Source organism: Dendropsophus ebraccatus, chromosome 5, assembly GCF_027789765.1.
Source record: "Dendropsophus ebraccatus isolate aDenEbr1 chromosome 5, aDenEbr1.pat, whole genome shotgun sequence".
NCBI lineage: Eukaryota > Metazoa > Chordata > Amphibia > Anura > Hylidae > Dendropsophus > Dendropsophus ebraccatus.
In genome coordinates, this window is record NC_091458.1 from 110,417,481 (window position 1) to 110,437,730 (window position 20,250).

General features: G+C 45.9%; 1 protein-coding gene across 1 annotated transcript in view; it reads left to right on the top strand.

Moving 5' to 3' along the window:
• Positions 1-19,776: 19,776 nt before the first annotated feature.
• MRPS9 (mitochondrial ribosomal protein S9) overlaps positions 19,777-20,250 on the top strand; it is a 58,926-nt gene continuing 58,452 nt past the window's right edge. Inside the window, exon 1 of the mRNA XM_069972426.1 lies at positions 19,777-19,935. Coding sequence (XP_069828527.1) covers positions 19,837-19,935 — 99 coding nt within the window. The 5' untranslated portion in view covers positions 19,777-19,836. The remainder of the gene's footprint in view (positions 19,936-20,250) is intronic.

Consider the following 20,250-nt stretch of genomic DNA (forward strand, 5'->3'; position numbering starts at 1 on the left):
CATGTATGATCCACTCCTGGCTTTGGCTTTAAAAAAAAGCATAAAAAGCATAAAACTTGATTGTGAGAACACAACTTTAGAGTGATTTAGAGTGAATGCTACAGTTTTGGTGTCAGTTTTTCACTTAGTTTTTAAGCATACAAAAACAATGGGAAATATAAAGGAAAGACCTACACATCTCTGTTCTGCTGGATCCACTTCTGGCTTTTTCAAATTTCTCAAAAAAAAAAAACTGCACCAGAAACAGCATCATGCTTGTCCTTGGACTGTGCTTTTGAAGGGGATGCACACAAAGATGCTTCCCAACTGGACAAACTAGCCATGGGCTGTATCCATGTTTCCAGGACCCCTTAGGGCTGCATCCAACTTCAGCATTCACCGCTAATCAAATGCCGCACGCTTGAGTTCGGACGAACCTTAGAGTGGCTTGAAGTTCACTCAACTCTATTAAGAATATCGCTACTAGTAAAATATGTTGAAAAAAAAAAAGGATTTGTAACACATTACTAATCTAGAATCAAAATAACGGGACAGTATACATCTGGGACAGACGTCAATTTGAAATGTATGCTCGGGAGTTCCCCAAGTATAAATATCAAGGTAGGATTTTGTTCTTGAAGAAAATATCTGACATTCCAATTTTCACCTTTATAGTCATCCCTGGCTTAAGCAGTGCCAAACTGTCATGTTTACTCTGCAAACAACACTACAGTGTCCTGGCAATCTATTTGCATTCAAATCCTGGCATTCACACACGGTAACGTTTGCCAATGCCCTCTTGGCTAATCTGTGATTACCTGGTTGACCTTTTACAATCATTTTGTAGATGAACACCGATGCTTCAAGAAACATATAAAGAGCAGAAATTATATATATATATATATATATATATATATATATATATATATATATAGTTGAAAGTTATAGGCACATCAAATCCAACTTCCCATGAGTAAAGGTCCTATGTTCAAACTTACTCAGAATAGAGTGGGAGATGAAAATTCTGCAGGACCTCCAAGATGTCAAGCAGTCAGTTACATGGCTCTGACCTTCATCTTCTGTTCTGAGTTAGGCCTCATTTACACATTCCATAGTGCGCCAGTAATTTCGGACCCAAAATACTTGCAGTACTGTGGACTCATTCATTTAAATGGCCATGTTCACATGTTTCGTACATGTTAAAGGGTATTGATCCATGCTGTTTTGTGTGATTTTGTTGTCAGCACATTCAACTTTGTACAGAACAAAGTAGTCAATGAGAATATTTCATTCATTCAGATCTAGGATGTGTTGAGTGTTCCCATTATTTTTTTGAACAGTGTATAATATTTAAAAAGGTATTCTAGCCAAGACCTAAAAAGTGAAATGCTCCCAAACCTAGCTGGTTTTACCAAGCCCCCTTGAACTTTTTCAGCCATCTCCTGTTTTTCTTGGTGCCGCTCTTCCTCAGTTACAAGTTTTTCTAAAAGCCAGTCTATATCCAACATGGCGCCGGCCGGGAAACTATATTTCCCTGCATGCATTGCCCCTAAGAGCCAACCGCCAAGTATCCGCCTCATCATGTAGTATCTGGCCATCGTTGGCTCAATCCACTTCTGCTTACACTGTAAACAAAATATCTATCTATCTACATAAGTAGATTAGAAAGAGATGAAACAACTGTGTTTCCTTTCCCCTATACTGCTCAGGAGACTGACACTGTACTTTTGTTTCCTCGCCCTCTGGCCAGGAGCTTACTGATTGGTGTGATATCAGTGGTGGGTGGCATTACAGATGAGGTGTTACACCTTTGTTACACCTTGCCTGACAACAGAAGAGACAGAGATTATGTTACTTTGGTCTCAGAAGGTAGGGAGAGGACAAGGGAGCTGAGACAGAGTGGACCTGGAAGTAAGGATTTTTAGCTGCTTCAGGGTCAGGATGTACAGCAGAAAGATGGACCAGTTCATGTAATAGAAACATATTACAAACAAGACTAAATTATGGGTGAAGATCTTTCTTAATTGGAGTACCCCTTTAATGGAATTTCTCAACAAGGATAAAAAGGCAGGTTATTTTCAGAACTGTTGGAAACAGTGGTCACAAAGGTCAAGTCTGATATGGATTTTGCCATGGATTCTGCAACAAGATGTGTATGGGTAAATGTGAATAGGGCTTTTGCAACCCTGGTAACTTGCATCAGATGTTTTCTACACAGATCCAATCCTTGGATATACACATTTGATTATTGTCAGACACACCTAATATTACATTAATATCTAAAATGCAGTTTATGGTTACTGTTTGGTTTTTATTAGAGATGAGCAAACCGAGTTCGGGTTCGAGTCCATTCGAACCCGAACAATCGGCATTTGATTAGTGGCGGCTGCTGAACTTGGATAAAGCTCTAAGGTTAACGTAGGAGACAGCACTTCTTGTGAAAAAACATGATTTTTTTATTCACATCAGACGCGACGTTTCGGCTGGTACTTCAGCCTTTCTCAAGCGTGAGAAAGGCTGAAGTACCAGCCGAAACGTCGCGTCTGATGTGAATAAAAAAAATCACGTTTTTTCACAAGAAGTACTGTCTCCGACGTTTACTATTGGATTGAAGCCGAACGGAAGGGTCCTGTGCGGTGAGACGTGCACTCCATCTAAATATTCTTATTTTTTTCCATTTTTTTCAGTGCTGTCCCAGTTTGATTTTTTATAAAGCTCTAAGGTTGTCTGGAAAACATGGATACAGCCAATGACTATATCCATGTTTTCCACATAGCCTTAGGGCTTTATACAACTTCAGCAGCCACCGCTAATCAAATGCCGAAAGTTCGGGTTCGGATGGACTCGAGCAGTTTGGCACAGGTAAAATTCAGAACAATCTACTGTACAGTCCTTAGCCAGAAGTCAATTAGGGTTTGTCATGGAGTTTCACCACAGATTACACATCTTTGAATGCAGCAGGAACACATACCCAGACAATCCACAGCAAAATCAGCATTTTCCACCGGCAAAATTTGTTGTGCATTTGTGGCAAAATCCATCCATTATCCAAAAATTCTGCTGCACATGGTCTAACTTTTTGATTACATTTAGTGAGAAGTAAGTAAAATAGACCATTTCCAAATGTTAAACCAGGCACAGCTGGGCCATGGACTTTGAGCATGTGAAAGAATATGAAACTTAGACTTATTCATCTGGGTGCAAGGTTTATTTTCCTTTCTCAATTCTTTCTCTTCAGGCGGAAAGGAATAATAATTAAGCTGCACTTGACAAAGACCACTGTCACAGCAAGAACACTGTTTATCTTATGGCTGAAAAATCTAATATTCTAATCAAGCTCCAACTTCACATTCGTCTTCACAGGGCAGGCTGGCAATTAGCTCTGATGATTACTAAAACGGGGGCAGATTCTGCGACTGACACTCAGGCATGTTCGACTAATCACTGTCAGTACCTAAAAAGCTGGATCCTTATGTAGGCCACACAAGCTGCTGGTGACTGGTCTGATGCTAAAGCATGTGTGGTCAAAAATAACGTAATATACACTAACAGGTATTGTTTCCTGTTCCTGTACAGTCAGTTATTAGGCCTAAAAACCTCACCAGAAGTAATCCATCTGTGACCACATTTAATACAAAATTACAGTATATGTGATATAAAGCAAGTTTGTAATTCACAATTATATATATATATATATATATATTTTTTTTTTTTTATCATGCTGTAAACCAAAGCTATACTTACCAGAAATCCAGGTCCAGTTTCCTGAAGGCAGCTTTTTAGTCTTGTGCTGGTTGAAAAAAACAGACTAAACACATGAAGTCTGGCCAGTACAGAGTGTCACAGCTCAATGTGTCCGTTAATCTAATGACTTCTGTGTGAGCACGTAAATTACCTGGGAAACGTAGGACTTTCTGAATTTAGACTCTTTGAGAAAAAAAAGTCAGAACACAGGAAGTGCCATGTTTTCCATAAAAACTAAAAAAAATGACTGTGAATTAAAATCTTGCTTTAGTTCACATCTACTATTGATTTAGGTTTTAAAAGTTATAACGACAGGGGCACTTTAACCAGAACACAGAACTAGTAGATAAATCATAGTTTATGCTTTCTAGTTTCATGCACAAAACTGTTAGACCTCTATTGGTCAGATGTTGTTAGGCATAGCTAGTAGATTAGCCACTTTAGACCACACAGTCTGATAATGGACCAGATTTTTATCCAATTAACCAATCAGCCTAATTGTTTCCTGCATCACTGTATAAAGCTACTATGCAGCTTGCAGCACATACTGCCCGTGGCTGCAGCAGCAGCTTTATACTGGAGAAAACTAAGTTTTAATCCCTAGGCACACGGCAGGCAGGTAGTCATCCAGACGGCTCCCCGTCCGTGCCTAGTCACAGCTCTCTGCCTGTCAGCGCCCTTGGAGGGGATGATTGACAAGCAGAGAGGCCCATTACAGGCCCACAGCCCTTTATTTTGTACACCAATTGTACTTTACATTGACACGTAATTTTCCATAAAATATGCCGCAAAACTGGAAAAAAAATATTTGTACAGTAAAATAAAAAACAACACAAAACAAAAAACACCTCAGACAAAAAATCAGGACCCCTGCAATCACTCTACAGGGGTCCCAATCTCTTTGGTAATTTGCTGGAGGCATACACATCAGACAGAAAATATTTTTTATAGTAAATTCTGAACCTAAAAAGTGTCAATGTAGAATTTCACTTTATTGGAACCTGGTATAATGAAAACAAAAAAAGGACACACGTATACTAGAGATGAGCGAACCTTTTGGACTTTTGGTCCGAAAGCAGTTTGCTCGATCGTGATGCCTGCGATCCCGGGATTATGTGGCCAGGATATTCCAGGGAATAGATCCAATCCATGGAATATCCTGGCCGCATATTCCCAGGATCGCAAGTATGCACCCGGGATCGCAGGCATCACGATCGAGCAAACTGCTTTCGGACCAAAAGTCCGAAAGGTTCGCTCATCTCTAACGTATACGTCAACACTTAAAGGGGTTGTACCATGAAACAAAGTTAGTAAAATCAGATGTGGACCACACTCATATATGTAAAGGAGCTGTACAGTTTTTCTCCCACCTTACTGGGTCATAACCAAGGGTAGCAGGTTATCAAAACAATGCAAGAACATGAGGGATTAGTAAATCTCAAACAGGACAGTTTCAGAAGTGCTTCACTGCAGTAATATGTTTCATTTCACATAATGCATCAGTTTAGAGTCCCTTTTTTTAAAGCGATAACCCCTTTACCTTATATTATCTGCTAAATGTAAACCCCTAGGTATGACTAATGCCTCGCACCCTCAGTGTCAAACATTCAGTGTCACCTCCAAATGTCTCATTTTGTATTACCCGTCACTGATTTCCTGTCTCCCTCTAAGAGGTAGTTTAAAAAGGCTGTTCACATTTTTAATGCTTTAAAATACTCAACAGACAAATTGAAAAATTTACTTATTAAAATTTTTTATTACAGATCCTTTTTAAAGAAGTGCCACAATATTTAAAAGCTATTGAGCAGCTATTCACCTTCACAGCTTTGCATTTCTGGAGTAAGGCTCAGCAAATAATATTAATGAATCACGCTAAACATACGCCACTTCTTACAAATTAAAAAGTGCAATAGTTCTAAATTAATCTGGAAACCTAATTTTAAGCTGGTAATGTGCCTTCTTGGGGTTTAGTACAATTTCATGTCATTTTAGTGGCACTTGTTGAATAATTTATTTGTCTAAAGCTAATTAATTCAATGGCCTATGCCTGATATTCTCGCCTTATAACTGTATGACGTCAGGAACTCTGTACTAAAACAGGTCGGAGGCTTACTTAGTAAATTGTGCCAGTTATAAATGTAGTAGGTGAAGCAATTATTTTCCCTTTACAATTTATTTATGCAGATCAAAAGGTGTAAATAATTAATGATGAATTAAATGTCAGTCAGTCTCAGAGGATTGCTGCATTGCTGGAAATGGACAGGGAAAAGTATTATATATATATATATATATATATGTAATTTCTGTAGATGGAAAATTGTCACTGACACATTATTTCTTGTATTTATATTACAAAAATCTCAGCCATTTGAGCTGCTGTTGTCTGACAGCATTAGCTTTCCAGTCACTTGCTTTATTTGTAGTGTAAGGCCAGGTTCAGACTATGTAAGTGTGCGGCTGTATTTGTGGCTGTAATTGTGCGGCGGTATTTTTGGTGGTTCATGCGTACGCTGGAAACTATACGATATAAGGCTGCACAGTGCACACTATGTATGAATCTACGGCCCTATCGTAAACGGACCCGTAAAAAATGATCAAGACCATTGTTTGCGGCTGGAAACGCGGCCGTGGATTGACAGGCGGTCCGTACGGAGAACTTCAAAAATAGCCGGCAATGATGCCGAATGCCTCTAATAGTTAATATATTAAATTAATAAAACACATTTTCTTTGTAATAAAGTCCCTTTCGTTGTTCAATAATTTAATTCTAACGAATCCAGCATTTTGCAATTAAATACACTGTTAAAATAAATATATATATAAATAAATGTATATTTATATATATATTTATTTTTTGACAGTATATTTAATTGCACAATGATGGATTCGTTAGAATTAAATTATTGAACAACGAAACTGAATTTATTTCAACGAAAATGTGTTTTATTAATTAAATATTAATTAGTACAGGAAGCTCCATAAGCCGTTAATTCATATGCCGGCAATAGAGCTTTCTGTATTAATCATCACTTTACTTTAATGAAAACATCAAATGTTTCTTCTAATTATGTTATCACAATAGCATTATTAGAAGAAACATTTAGAATTATATGTGCGCTCAGCTGATTGGCTGATCGGCTGAGCGCACATATAATTAGCGGGTCCGCAGCACAATGACTTCATTGTGCTGCGGACCAGCGAAGAGACAACATCGGGGTGAGTATAGAGCTCTCCCCACCCCTTCCCCAGCACTGCACCCCTCCCAGCAAGGAAGGGGGGTCACTTAACCCCTTCCTTGCTGGGATGGGTGCAGTCTGACATCAGTCTGGCCCCCAAGGGGTTAAGGGGGATGCAATACATCCTCCCTTAACCCCTTGGGGGCCAGACTGTAAGCAGCGATCTGTAAAGATGCTGCATACTGTAAGGAGCACAACACCGCTCACAATGATGGGTGTTGTGCTCCTGTTTGTGTGTTTTTTGTGTGTTTCTCTCTTTTTGTTTTTCAGATATCGGTATCCTGGGGATTACGTCGGATTCCGTGGACTACGTCGATGACCGGCGGGCTGGTAAGATTTAGGCTGGGGAGGGCCTAAACCAATGGCTCTTCCCACCCTGGTGTTACCAGGCTGCTGTCGTTTGGTTTTTAACCCGGCTGGTTATAAAAATAGGGGGGACCCTATGCGTTTTTTTTTTTTTTTTAAATAAATAAATAATTAAAAAAACGCATAGGGTCCCCCCTATTTTTATAACCAGCCGGGTTAAAAACCAAACGACAGCAGCCTGGTAACACCAGGGTGGGAAGAGCCATTGGTTTAGGCCCTCCCCAGCCTAAATCTTACCAGCCTGCTGCCGCCCGGTCCAGGAGCGCCAGTTTTGACGCTCCGGGACCACTGGCACCCGGCTCTTCCCAGTACTTCTGGTGGCATTGGGTACTGGGGTAATAATAGGGGGGTTAGTGTTAGCCATTTTATACCGGCTAACACTAGGCCCCGACTTAGTAATGGATTCCGTCTATTAGATGGCTTCCACTACCAAGTCTATAAAGTAAAGAAATAAAGAGAAGACAAAAGTTAAAAAAAAAATTTATTCAAATAAAAACACCCCCACACCCCTCATTGACCATTTTATTGAAAAAAAACAACAAAAAAACGCTGGTCATCGACGTAGTCCACGGAATGCGATGTAATCCCCAGGATACCGATATCTGAAAAACAAAAAGGGAGAAACACACAAAAAAACACACAAACAGGAGCACAACACCCATCATTGTGAGCGGTGTTGTGCTCCTTACAGTATGCAGCATCTTTACAGATCGCTGCTTACAGTCTGGCCCCCAAGGGGTTAAGGGAGGATGTATTGCATCCCCCTTAACCCCTTAGGGGCCAGACTGATGTCAGACTGCACCCATCCCAGCAAGGAAGGGGTTAAGTGACCCCCCTTCCTTGCTGGGAGGGGTGCAGTGCTGGGGAGGGGGTGGGGAGAGCTCTATACTCACCCCAATGTTGTCTCTTCGCTGGTCCGCAGCACAATGAAGTCACTGTGCTGCGGACCCGCTAATTATATGTGCGCTCAGCCGATCAGCCAATCAGCTGAGCGCACATATAATTCTAAATGTTTCTTCTAATAATGCTATTGTGATAACATAATTAGAAGAAACATTTGATGTTTTCATTAAAGTAAAGTGATGATTAGTACAGAATGCTCTATTACCGGGAATATGAATTAACGGCTTATGGAGCTTCCTGTACTAATTAATATTTAATTAATAAAACACATTTTCGTTTAAATAAATTCAGTTTCGTTGTTCAATAATTTAATTCTAACGAATCCATCATTGTGCAATTAAATATACTGTCAAAAAATAATTATATATATAAATATACATTTATTTATATATATATTTATTTTAACAGTATATTTAATTGCAAAATGATGGATTCGTTAGAATTAAATTTAATTATTGAACAACGAAAGGGACTTTATTACAACGAAAATGTGTTTTATTATTTTAATATATTAACCATGAGAGACATCGCATTAGTGCAGAGGATCGCAAACCCCGGTAATAGCAATTCATGTAAACTGTTTCCCTGCTTTCCCAGATGCATCCAGAGGTGTTTACATCACTTTTTCGCCGGACAGTTGTTCGGTCGTCAGTTATTGAAGGTGTATGTGGAAGGTCGCAGCACAAGGTCCTGACAGGTAGAGATTTCCAGGATGCACAGGCGCTGATCAGTTGTTATTCTGCTCTGTTTAAAAAGATGATAGGAGGCGTAGTGATGTTGAAAATAACAAGCTTTAATATTAGGAAATTAATAATGTGTTTCAAAGGTTACCGTTCTTCATCAGATTCATCATCTGATGAAGAAGGGGGACCTTTGAAATGCATAATCCATTTCCTATTATAAAACTTGCTATTTTCAACATCACTACGCCTCCTATCATCTTTTTAAACAGAGCAGAATAACAACTGATCAGCGCCTGTGCATCCTGGAAATCTCTACCTGTCAGGACCTTGTGCTGCGACCTTCCACATACACCTTCAATAACTGACGACCGAACAACTGTCCGGCGAAAAACTGTTCTATCGTTTGAATTTAAACAATAATATTTCTGTGTGTATGCTGGCAACAATCGAAAAGATAATTTGTGTGTCGTTGAAGGTATCTTTTAACCCCTTAAGGACAGAGCCTGAAATGGCCTTAATGACAGAGACAAATTTTATGAATATGACCTGTGTCACTTTAGTCATTAATAACTTCGGGATGCTTTTACCTATCCGGCTGATTCTGAGATTGTTTTCTCGTGACATATTGTACTTTACATTTCTGGTAAATTGGAGTCGATACTCATAACAAATCTTTTTGAAAAAACCCCAAATAATGTGAAAAAATGCATTTTTCCAACTTTGAAACTTTTTTGCGTATACAGAAAGTGGTTATACCACATAAATTATATATTAAATAGCATTAGCAACATGTCTACTTTATGTTGGCGGCATTTATTAAACTATCTTTCATTTTTTTAGACGATAGGGAGCTTAAAACATTAGCAGCAAATTTCCAAATTTTCAGTCAAATTTCAAAATCAGATATTTTTAGGGACCTGTTCAGGTTTAAAGTGTATTTGAGGGGCCTGTATGTTAGAAAGCCCCACGAAGCACCCCATTTCAGAAACTGCACCCCCCAAACTCTGCAAAAGCATATCCAGAAAGTGTTTTAACCCTTTAGGGGAGTCACAGAAATAAAAGCTAAGTGTGTAAGGAATTTGAAAATTTTAATTTTCTGTGCAGAGATTTTATTGTAATCCAATATTTTTCATAATTATAAACCTATTACCAGAGAAATGCACCCCAATAATTATTGTCCCGTTTCTGCAGTTTATAGAAATACCCCATATGTGACCCTATTGCGCTATTTGACGCAACCACAAGCCTCAGATATAAGGGAGCGCCTAGTGAATTTCAACGCCTCCGTTATATTTGGTCATTTTTGACTGTACCACTTCAGGTTGGCAGAGGCTCTGGGGTGCCAAAACCTAAAAAACACCCCTAAAGGGACACCATTTAGAAAACTACACCCCTCAAGGAATGTAACAAGGGGTGCGGTGAGCATCTGGACCCCATAGGTGCTTCACAGATTTTCCGAACAATATGGCGTGAAATTTTTTTTTTTTTACACTAAAACGTTGTTCTAGCCTTCAATTTTTCATTTTCTTAAAGGGATAAGAGGCAAAAAAAGACACAAAATGTGTAGAGCAGTTTCTCCCGAGTACGGAAATACCCCACATGTGGCGATAAAGTGCCAAGGGGGCGCAGGACGAGCCTCCAAAGGGAAGGAGCGCCAATTGGCTTTTGGAAGCTGAATTTCACTGAAAAGGATTTCAAGCGCCATGTCGCATTTACAGAGCCCTTGTGCTGCCAAGACACTGGAAACCCCCCACAAGTGACCCCATTCTGGAAACTACACCCCTCAAGGAATCTAACAATGGGGGCAGTGAGCATATGGACCCCACTGGTGACGGGCACAAATGTGGAACAATGTGACGTAAAAGTAAAAAATTTCATTTTTTCACTTTCATGGCACAAATGTGCCCGTCATCAAGGGATCCATATCCTCACTGCACCCCTTGTTAGATTCCTTGAGGGGTGCAGTTTCCAGAATGGGGTCACTTGTGGGGGGTTTCCAGTGTTTTGGCAGCACGAGGGCTCTGTAAATGCGACATGGCTTTCATCATCCATTCTAGCCAAATCCAACCTCCAAAATCCAAATGGCGCTCCTTCCCTTGGGAGGCTTGCCCTGCGCCCACATGGCGCTTTATGTCCACATGTGGGGTATTTACGGACTCGGGGGAAATTGCTCTACACATTTTGTTTTTTTCCCTCTTTTAACCCCTTGTGAAAATGATAAATTCAAGGCTAAACCAACATTATAGTGTAAAAAATGTAATATTTCATTTTCACGCCACATTGTTCCACATTTGTGCCTGTCACCAGTGGGGTCCATATGCTCACTACACACCTTGTTACATTCCCTGAGGGGTGCAGTTTCCATAATGGGGTCACTTGTGGGGGGTTTCAACTGTCTTGGCAACACAGGGGCCTTTTGAATGCAACATGGCCCCTCGAAATCCATTCCATCCAAATCCAGCCTTCAAAAACCAAATGGCGCTCCGTCCCTTCGGAGGCTTACCCTGCACCCGAATGGCGCTTTATGTACACATGTGGGGTATTTCCGTACTCAGGGGAAATTGCGCTACACATTAAATGTTTTTTTTTATCGTTTAACCCCTTGTGAAAATGAAAAAATCATGACAAGATTAATGATTTAGAGTAAAAATTTTACAAAAATTACACTAAATGTTGGTCTAGCCTTGATTTTTTTCCATTTCCACAAGGGGTTAAATAAGAAAATGAACACAAAACGTGTAGGGTAGTTTCCCCTGAGTACGAAAATACCCCACATGTGGGCATAATGTGCCATATGGGCACAGGGCAAGTCACCAAAGGGACAGAGCGCCATTTAGAGGCTGGAATGGAGGATAGAGGCCATGTCGCAATTACAAAGCTCCTGTGCTGCCAGGACAGTAGAAACCCCCGACAAGTGACCCCATTCTGGGAACTACACCCCATTCGGAATCTAACGAGTGGTGCAGTGAGGATATGGACCCCACTGGTGACGGGCACTTACGTAGAACATGTGCCGAGAAAATAAATAATACAATTTTTTTCATTTTCACGTCCTAAATGTGGCCGTCACCAGGGGGCCATATCCCCGCTGCCCCCCTTGTTAGATTCCTTATCGGGTGTAGTTTCCAGAATGGGGTCACTTGTGGGGGGTTTCTACTGTCCTGGCCGAACAGAGGCTTTGTAATTGCATCATGGCATCCTCTAATGGGAATGGCGGCCATACCTACTTAGCTGGGGAAAAGGGACAATTCTAATTTATTTGGGGGTATTAGGCCAATTATTAGTTTATAAGGTTGGAAATGACAGGTGTCCATCAAATTCAACCTGTGTTGATCCAGAGGAAGGCAAAAACCCCTCGAGAGGCAGACGACAGTAGCCTCATCACAGGGGAAAATTCCTTCCCGACTCCATAATGGCGATCAGAATAATCCCTGGATCAACGTGACCCCTGAAATAGGAATAAGGGACAGAATTTAGATAATGTAGAACCCCAGTGACGTGTGGTGCGCCTTGAAGCGATCCAGTATGCAGAGGCCGGGGTGATCAGGACAGGTGTCACACTGGTAAATGTTGTCCTTCCTGATCCCCCTGTTACGCCACACTCTGCACTTCTTCTGGGGTCTCCCTTTCTCCAGTGTGGGGGACGTCACCTGAAAAATGTTGTCCTGGTGCAATACGGGGTCCTTCATATCCAAAAGCGCTGGGTCCGCTCCATGGCTGCTAAATATTAGGGCTCTATTACTACTTCTGATATGTTCGGATCGTGCCGCAAGCTACAGTAGCTCGGGCAGCGAGGGACCGGAAGAGGGGGTGCTGGTATAAAAGTTATCCACGTACAGGTGGTGACCTTTATCCAGCAGTGGGAAGATCAGTTCCCGGACGATCTTCCCACTTGTTCCGAGGATGGGGGGGGGAGGGGGCATCTGGGGCTGGATTCGGGTGTCCCTTCCTACATACACTCTAAGGGTACGTGCACACTGCGGAATCGCGACAGATAACCCTTCGTGCATTCCGCAGTTGGCACCCGCCGGCGGACTGATGCAGGCGCACGTCTTCGTCCGTGTCATAGACTCCATTCTATGCACGGGCGGATTCCGCTCTCCGTCCAACGTGTTCATTCTTTGGACGGACGATGGAATCCGCCCATGCATAACATGGAGTCTATGACACGGGTGGAGACATGCGCCCGCATCAGTCCGCCGGCGGGTGCCAGCTGCAGAATGCACAAAGGGTTATCCTTCTCCATTCCGCAGTATGCACGTACCCTAAATCTGTAAGTGTACCCTGAGGTACGCTCACACAGTTTGTAGAATTTCCCACCATACCGCCATCTCTTATTAGGACGGTACTGGCGGAAAAGACGTGTCTGGGGGGCAGCGTACGCTACGCTACCCCCAGACACGTCACTGGATGATGAGGATGATGAGGATGAATGGAGGAAAGAAGGATCCCCCCATTCATCCTTACTGGCTGTTTCGGTGTCGGAGGCAATAATAACGTATGCGTCCGACACCGAAAACACCCTAGGGGCCATCTTTATATGGGGATTGGTATATAGGGTATGTAGTGGTGTAGTGTCAAACTTTATTCAATGTAGTGTGGTGTAATGTAGTGTTTTTTTACGTGTTTTTTTAGAGTAAGTATAAAAAAAAAACTACGCCCCAACAAAGGAGTTGCTGATAAATGCCGCACTTATGTGCGGCACTTATCAGCAGACCGTGGCAGTAGAATATAGAAAAAAAACACCCTACGCCAAAAAGAAGGAGTTGCTGATTAGCAGCGCACTTTCGTGCGATGCTGATCAACACTCAGCGGCGATAGGGTGTGGAAAATAGAAAAAAAAAAATTTGAAAAAAAAAACAAAAACTTTTTCTATATTCTGAACATCCCTGTAGCTGCTGATAAGTGTATTACACATATCAGCCGCTAGAGGGCAGCAGAGCGCAAAATACAGAAAAAGCCGACGCTGGAGCCGAAAATAGCCGAATGTGACGTCACGGAGGAAGCCGAAGACCCGAACGAAGACGAGGACGCCGCGAACCCGGAAGACGCCGATCAGGAGCCCGGGACAGGTGAGTAATGTACAAATACCTGCTCTGGACCCCTCGGCTACCTAGCTGAGGGGTCCAGGGCAGGTATTTACTATATTGTGGGACTCTGATCGCCGTGCCACCGGCCCGATCGCCGTGAACGGCCGGCCGTTCACGGCGATCGGGCCGGTGGCACGGTGACCACCATTACTTTTTACAGTACTCGGAAAGCACCGACCGCCATTTTTTTCCGGGTCATCGGGTCACCGATGACCCGGAAAGGTTCCGATCGCCGCTATGGGCTGATCTGAATTGATCAGCCTATAGCGGCGATCGTAAGCACGGGGGGTGTTAACCACCCCCCGTGCCGTGAAGCTAAGATGGCCTGCTATGATTTATAGCAGGCCATCTTCCCCGACCGCTGTGTGTGAACACACAGCGATCGGGGAAACATCGGGCGTACCTATACGCCCGTTTGCGTTAAAGCCCAGGCAACGGGGGCGTATGGGTACGCCCGATGTCGTTAAGGGGTTAAGCTGACCATAAAATCATTGTTTGATGTATGTACACATTGGGGGTGATTTATCAAATGGTGTAAAATTTAGATTGGTGTAAACTACCCACAGCAACCATTCACAGCTCAGCTTTCATTTTACCACAGCTTAAAGCTGAGCTGTTATTGGTTGCTCTGGGCAGTTTGCACCAGTCTAAATTTTACACCCTTTGATTAACCACCTCCATTGCTCAGTCTTTTGCTGTGATCAGAAGGAGTAAACGATTGTAGTAATGATCATAATAACCATCGTAACGAACGACTATCTTTCTGTTATGGTGAATTATTTTAGGTCGTTCCCAAAAGCTCTTGTTTGCAATCATTTATCGGCGAAAACAAAACATTGCCTTCTCATCATCAGTTGGTGCCTGTTCAGAGCACACGGTGGCGGTCTATTCCCGGGCACCAGCCGGGCCTGAAGCACTGGAGATGTGACAAGAACAATTCCACCTCTAGAATCAATGGAGCCGCATCACAGAGGGGAAGGGCTTTGTCACACTGGGGGCCGGCGGGCCCATGACATTGGCGGTATCATACAGTTCATGACATTGCAGGCCACCTCAGCCAATCAGCATCTAAACAGGACAACATTCACCCCCTCCTCACATATATAGCTCCAAAGTCCAATGATCAGAAAACCCCTTAAGGGTGCCTTCACACCTACCGGATCCACAGCGGATCTCACTTCTGCGGATTCGAAGCGAGAACCGCTGCGGATCCGGTATCAATTCACCCCTATGATAGCACATATTCGCAGCGGGACTGACATCCCGCTGTGAATATGTGCTTTAACTCCCTGGTGCCCACAGCCCCGCCGTCGCATCCCCCCCCATCCCGGCCACATCCCCCCATCAGCCCACCCCCAGCCCGCCGCCGCCTGCATCCTGCCGCCGAGAGCATACAGTACCTGCTCGGCAGCGCGGCTGCAGTGAGGCTGCCGGCTCCGGTCCCGCTCAGATCACCGTACAAGGTGCCCGACTATCAGAGAAGCTGCATCCTGCTGATGCCCCCATTACTGCACCTGCTGCTGCCCTATTTGCCCCCATTACTGTACCTGCTGCTGCCCTATACACCCCCATTACTGTACCTGCTGCTGCCCTATCTGCCCCCATTACTGTACCTGCTGCTGCCCTATCTGCCCCCATTACTGTACCTGCTGCTGCCCTATCTGCCCCCATTACTGTACCTGCTGCTGCCCTATCTGCCCCCATTACTGTACCTGCTGCTGCCCTATCTGCCCCCATTACTGTACCTGCTGCCCTATGTGCCCCCATTACTGTACCTGCTGCCCTATGTGCTCCCATTACTGCACCTGCTGCTGCCCTATCTGCCTCCATTACTGTACCTGCTGCTGCCCTATCTGCCCCCATTACTGTACCTGCTGCTGCCCTATCTGCCTCCATTACTGTACCTGCTGCTGCCCTATCTGCCCCCATTACTGCACCTGCTGCCCTATCTGCCCCCATTACTGTAACTGCTGCCCTATCTGCCCCAATACTGTACCTGCTGCTGCCCTATCTGCCCCCATTACTCTACCTGCTGCCCTATCTGCCCCCATTACTGCACCTGCTGCTGCCCTATCTGCCCCATTACTGTACTTGTTGCCCTATCTGCCCCCATTACTGTACCTGCTGCTTCCCTATCTGCCCCAATACTGTACCTGCTGCTGCCCTATCTGCCCCTATACTGTACCTGCTGCTGCCCTATCTGCCCCCATTACTGTACCTGCTGCCCTATCTGCCCCAATTACTGTACCTGCTGCCCTATCTGCCCCAATACTGTACCTGCTGCTGCCCTATCTGCCCCAATACTGTACCTGCTGCTGCCCTATCTGCCCCCATTACTGTACCTGCTGCCCTATCTGCCCCATTACTGTACCTGCTGATGCCATATTTGCCATTACTATACCTGCTGCTGCCCTATCTGCCCCCATTACTGTACCTGCTGCCCTATCTGCCTCCATTACTGCACCTGCTGATGCCATATTTGCCATTACTATACCTGCTGCTGCCCTATCTGCCCCCATTACTGTACCTGCTTCCCTATCTGCCCCCATTACTGTACCTGCTTCCCTATCTGCCCCCATTACTGTACCTGCTGCCCTATCTGCCACCATTACTGTACCTGCTACCCTATCTGCCCCCATTACTGCACCTGCTGCTGCCCTATCTGCCCCCATTACTGTACTTGCTGCCCTATCTGCCCCATTACTGCACCTGCTGCTGCCCTATCTGCCCTCATTACTGCACCTGCTGCTGCCCTATCTGCCCCCATTACTGTACCTTCTGCTGCCCTATCTGCCCCCATTACTGTACCTTCTGCTGCCCTATCTGCCCCCATTACTGTACCTGCTGCCCTATCTGCCCCCATTACTGTACCTGCTGCTGCCCTATCTGCCCCTATTACTGTACCTGCTGCCCTATCTGCCCCCATTACTGTACCTGCTGCTGCCCTATCTGCCCCCATTAGTGTACCTGCTGCCCTATCTGCCCCCATTACTGTACCTGCTGTCCTATCTGCCCCCATTACTGTACCTGCTGCTACCCTATCTGCCCCCATTACTGCACCTGCTGCTGCCCTATCTGCCCCATTACTGTACCTGCTGCTGCCCTATCTGCCCCCATTACTGTACCTTCTGCTGCCCTATCTGCCCCCATTACTGTACCTTCTGCTGCTCTATCTGCCCCCATTACTGTACATGCTGTCCTATCTGCCCCCATTACTGTACCTGCTGCCCTATCTGCCCCCATTACTGTACCTGCTGCCCTATCTGCCCCCATTACTGTACCTGCTGCCCTATGTGCCCCCATTACTGTACCTGCTGCCCTATCTGCCCCCATTACTGTACCTGCTGCTGCCCTATCTGCCCCATTACTGTACCTGCTGCTCCCCTATCTGCCCCATTACTGTACCTGCTGCTGCCCTATCTGCCCCCATTACTGTACCTGCTGCTGCCCTATCTGCCCCATTACTGTACCTGCTGCTGCCCTATCTGCCCCCATTACTGTACCTGCTGCTGCCCTATCTGCCCCTATTACTGTACCTGCTGCTGCCCTATCTGCCCCATTACTGTACCTTCTGCTGCTCTATCTGCCCCCATTACTGTACCTGCTGCCCTATCTGCCCCCATTACTGTACCTGCTGCCCTATCTGCCCCCATTACTGTACCTGCTGCTGCCCTATCTGCCCCCATTACTGTACCTGCTGCCCTATCTGCCCCCATTACTGTACCTGCTGCCCTATGTGCCCCCATTACTGCACCTGCTGCCCTATGTGCCCCCATTACTGCACCTGCTGCTGCCCTATCTGCCCCATTACTGTACCTGCTGCTGCCCTATCTGCCCCCATTACTGTACCTGCTGCCCTATCTGCCACCATTACTGTACCTGCTACCCTATCTGCCCCCATTACTGCACCTGCTGCTGCCCTATCTGCCCCCATTACTGTACTTGCTGCCCTATCTGCCCCATTACTGCACCTGCTGCTGCCCTATCTGCCCTCATTACTGCACCTGCTGCTGCCCTATCTGCCCCCATTACTGTACCTTCTGCTGCCCTATCTGCCCCCATTACTGTACCTTCTGCTGCCCTATCTGCCCCCATTACTGTACCTGCTGCCCTATCTGCCCCCATTACTGTACCTGCTGCCCTATCTGCCCCCATTACTGTACCTGCTGCTGCCCTATCTGCCCCCATTACTGTACCTGCTGCCCTATCTGCCCCCATTACTGTACCTGCTGCTGCCCTATCTGCCCCCATTAGTGTACCTGCTGCCCTATCTGCCCCCATTACTGTACCTGCTGTCCTATCTGCCCCCATTACTGTACCTGCTGCTACCCTATCTGCCCCCATTACTGTACCTGCTGCTGCCCTATGTGCCCCCATTACTGCACCTGCTGCTGCCCTATCTGCCCCATTACTGTACCTGCTGCTGCCCTATCTGCCCCCATTACTGTACCTTCTGCTGCCCTATCTGCCCCCATTACTGTACCTTCTGCTGCTCTATCTGCCCCCATTACTGTACCTGCTGTCCTATCTGCCCCCATTACTGTACCTGCTGCCCTATCTGCCCCCATTACTGTACCTTCTGCCCTATGTGCCCCCATTACTGTACCTGCTGCCCTATCTGCCCCCATTACTGTACCTGCTGCTGCCCTATCTGCCCCATTACTGTACCTGCTGCTCCCCTATCTGCCCCATTACTGTACCTGCTGCTGCCCTATCTGCCCCCATTACTGTACCTGCTGCTGCCCTATCTGCCCCATTACTGTACCTGCTGCTGCCCTATCTGCCCCCATTACTGTACCTGCTGCTGCCCTATCTGCCCCTATTACTGTACCTGCTGCTGCCCTATCTGCCCCATTACTGTACCTGCTGCTGCCCTATCTGCCCCCATTACTGTACCTGCTGCTGCCCTATCTGCCCCTATTACTGTACCTGCTGCTGCCCTATCTGCCCCATTACTGTACCTTCTGCTGCTCTATCTGCCCCCATTACTGTACCTGCTGCCCTATCTGCCCCCATTACTGTACCTGCTGCCCTATCTGCCCCCATTACTGTACCTGCTGCTGCCCTATCTGCCCCCATTACTGTACCTGCTGCTGCCCTATCTGCCCCCATTACTGTACCTTCTGCTGCCCTATCTGCCCCCATTACTGTACCTGCTGCTGCCCTATCTGCCCCCATTACTGTACCTGCTGCCCTATGTGCTCCCATTACTGTACCTGCTGCCCTATGTGCTCCCATTACTGTACCTGCTGCCCTATGTGCCCCCATTACTGCACCTGCTGCTGCCCTATCTGCCCCATTACTGTACCTGCTGCTGCCCTATCTGCCCCATTACTGTACCTGCTGCCCTATGTGCCCCCATTACTGCACCTGCTGCTGCCCTATCTGCCCCCATTACTGTACCTGCTGCTGCCCTATCTGCCCCCATTACTGTACCTGCTGCTGCCCTATCTGCCCCATTACTGTACCTGCTGCTGCCCTATCTGCCCCATCGCCTGCTGGGTGACACAGTGCTCACAACCTGCCCTCCAGAGATAACGGGGCCATAACTAGGACTAACACCCCACAGCAGAGCAGGCAGCACACACGGCTCCTTATACCCTAATGTTACCATCCAGCTGCCAGTCCCGCTCACGCACTGCCCACACACGGCTCCGTCCTCCGCCTTATCCCCTCACTAGCCGGACACAGGTGGACGCTTGCCGTACAGCCGCACATATGCGCGCACCACGCCGCCTGTATACCGTATGAGCCGGCACACCGCGCACTGCTTCAGCCTCTTCCCGTCTCCGCCCCGTCCGGTCATGTGACCTCCATTCGCCTCCATCCTCCAGCATGGCCGCTCTGTGCCTCAGACCGGGTCTGGCAGCGCTGCTGCGTGTGGCGGCTGCGAGTCCCTGGAGGTCCGTAGGGATCACCGCAGCGGGCAGTGAGGTAAGTAACGCGGCCGGGCCTGGTACATACACTCCGTATATAACCGTGCACCGCCATGTGTCATTCATCTGACCTGGCTGCTGTCCCCCTGCACCACACTCACCTGTCACTATGATAACACGTCTTGTCAGGGACAGAGCCTTGAAGAAGTGACCAGACACGGAGCTGCAGCTCCTTGGCTCCCGCTGTCCCATGTGTGTATGTATGGAGCAGCACACACACAGCCCAGGTTATCCGACATGCAGCGACCGTGCACACCACCACATGTACACTACTACATGTACACCACCACATGTACACTACTACATGTACACC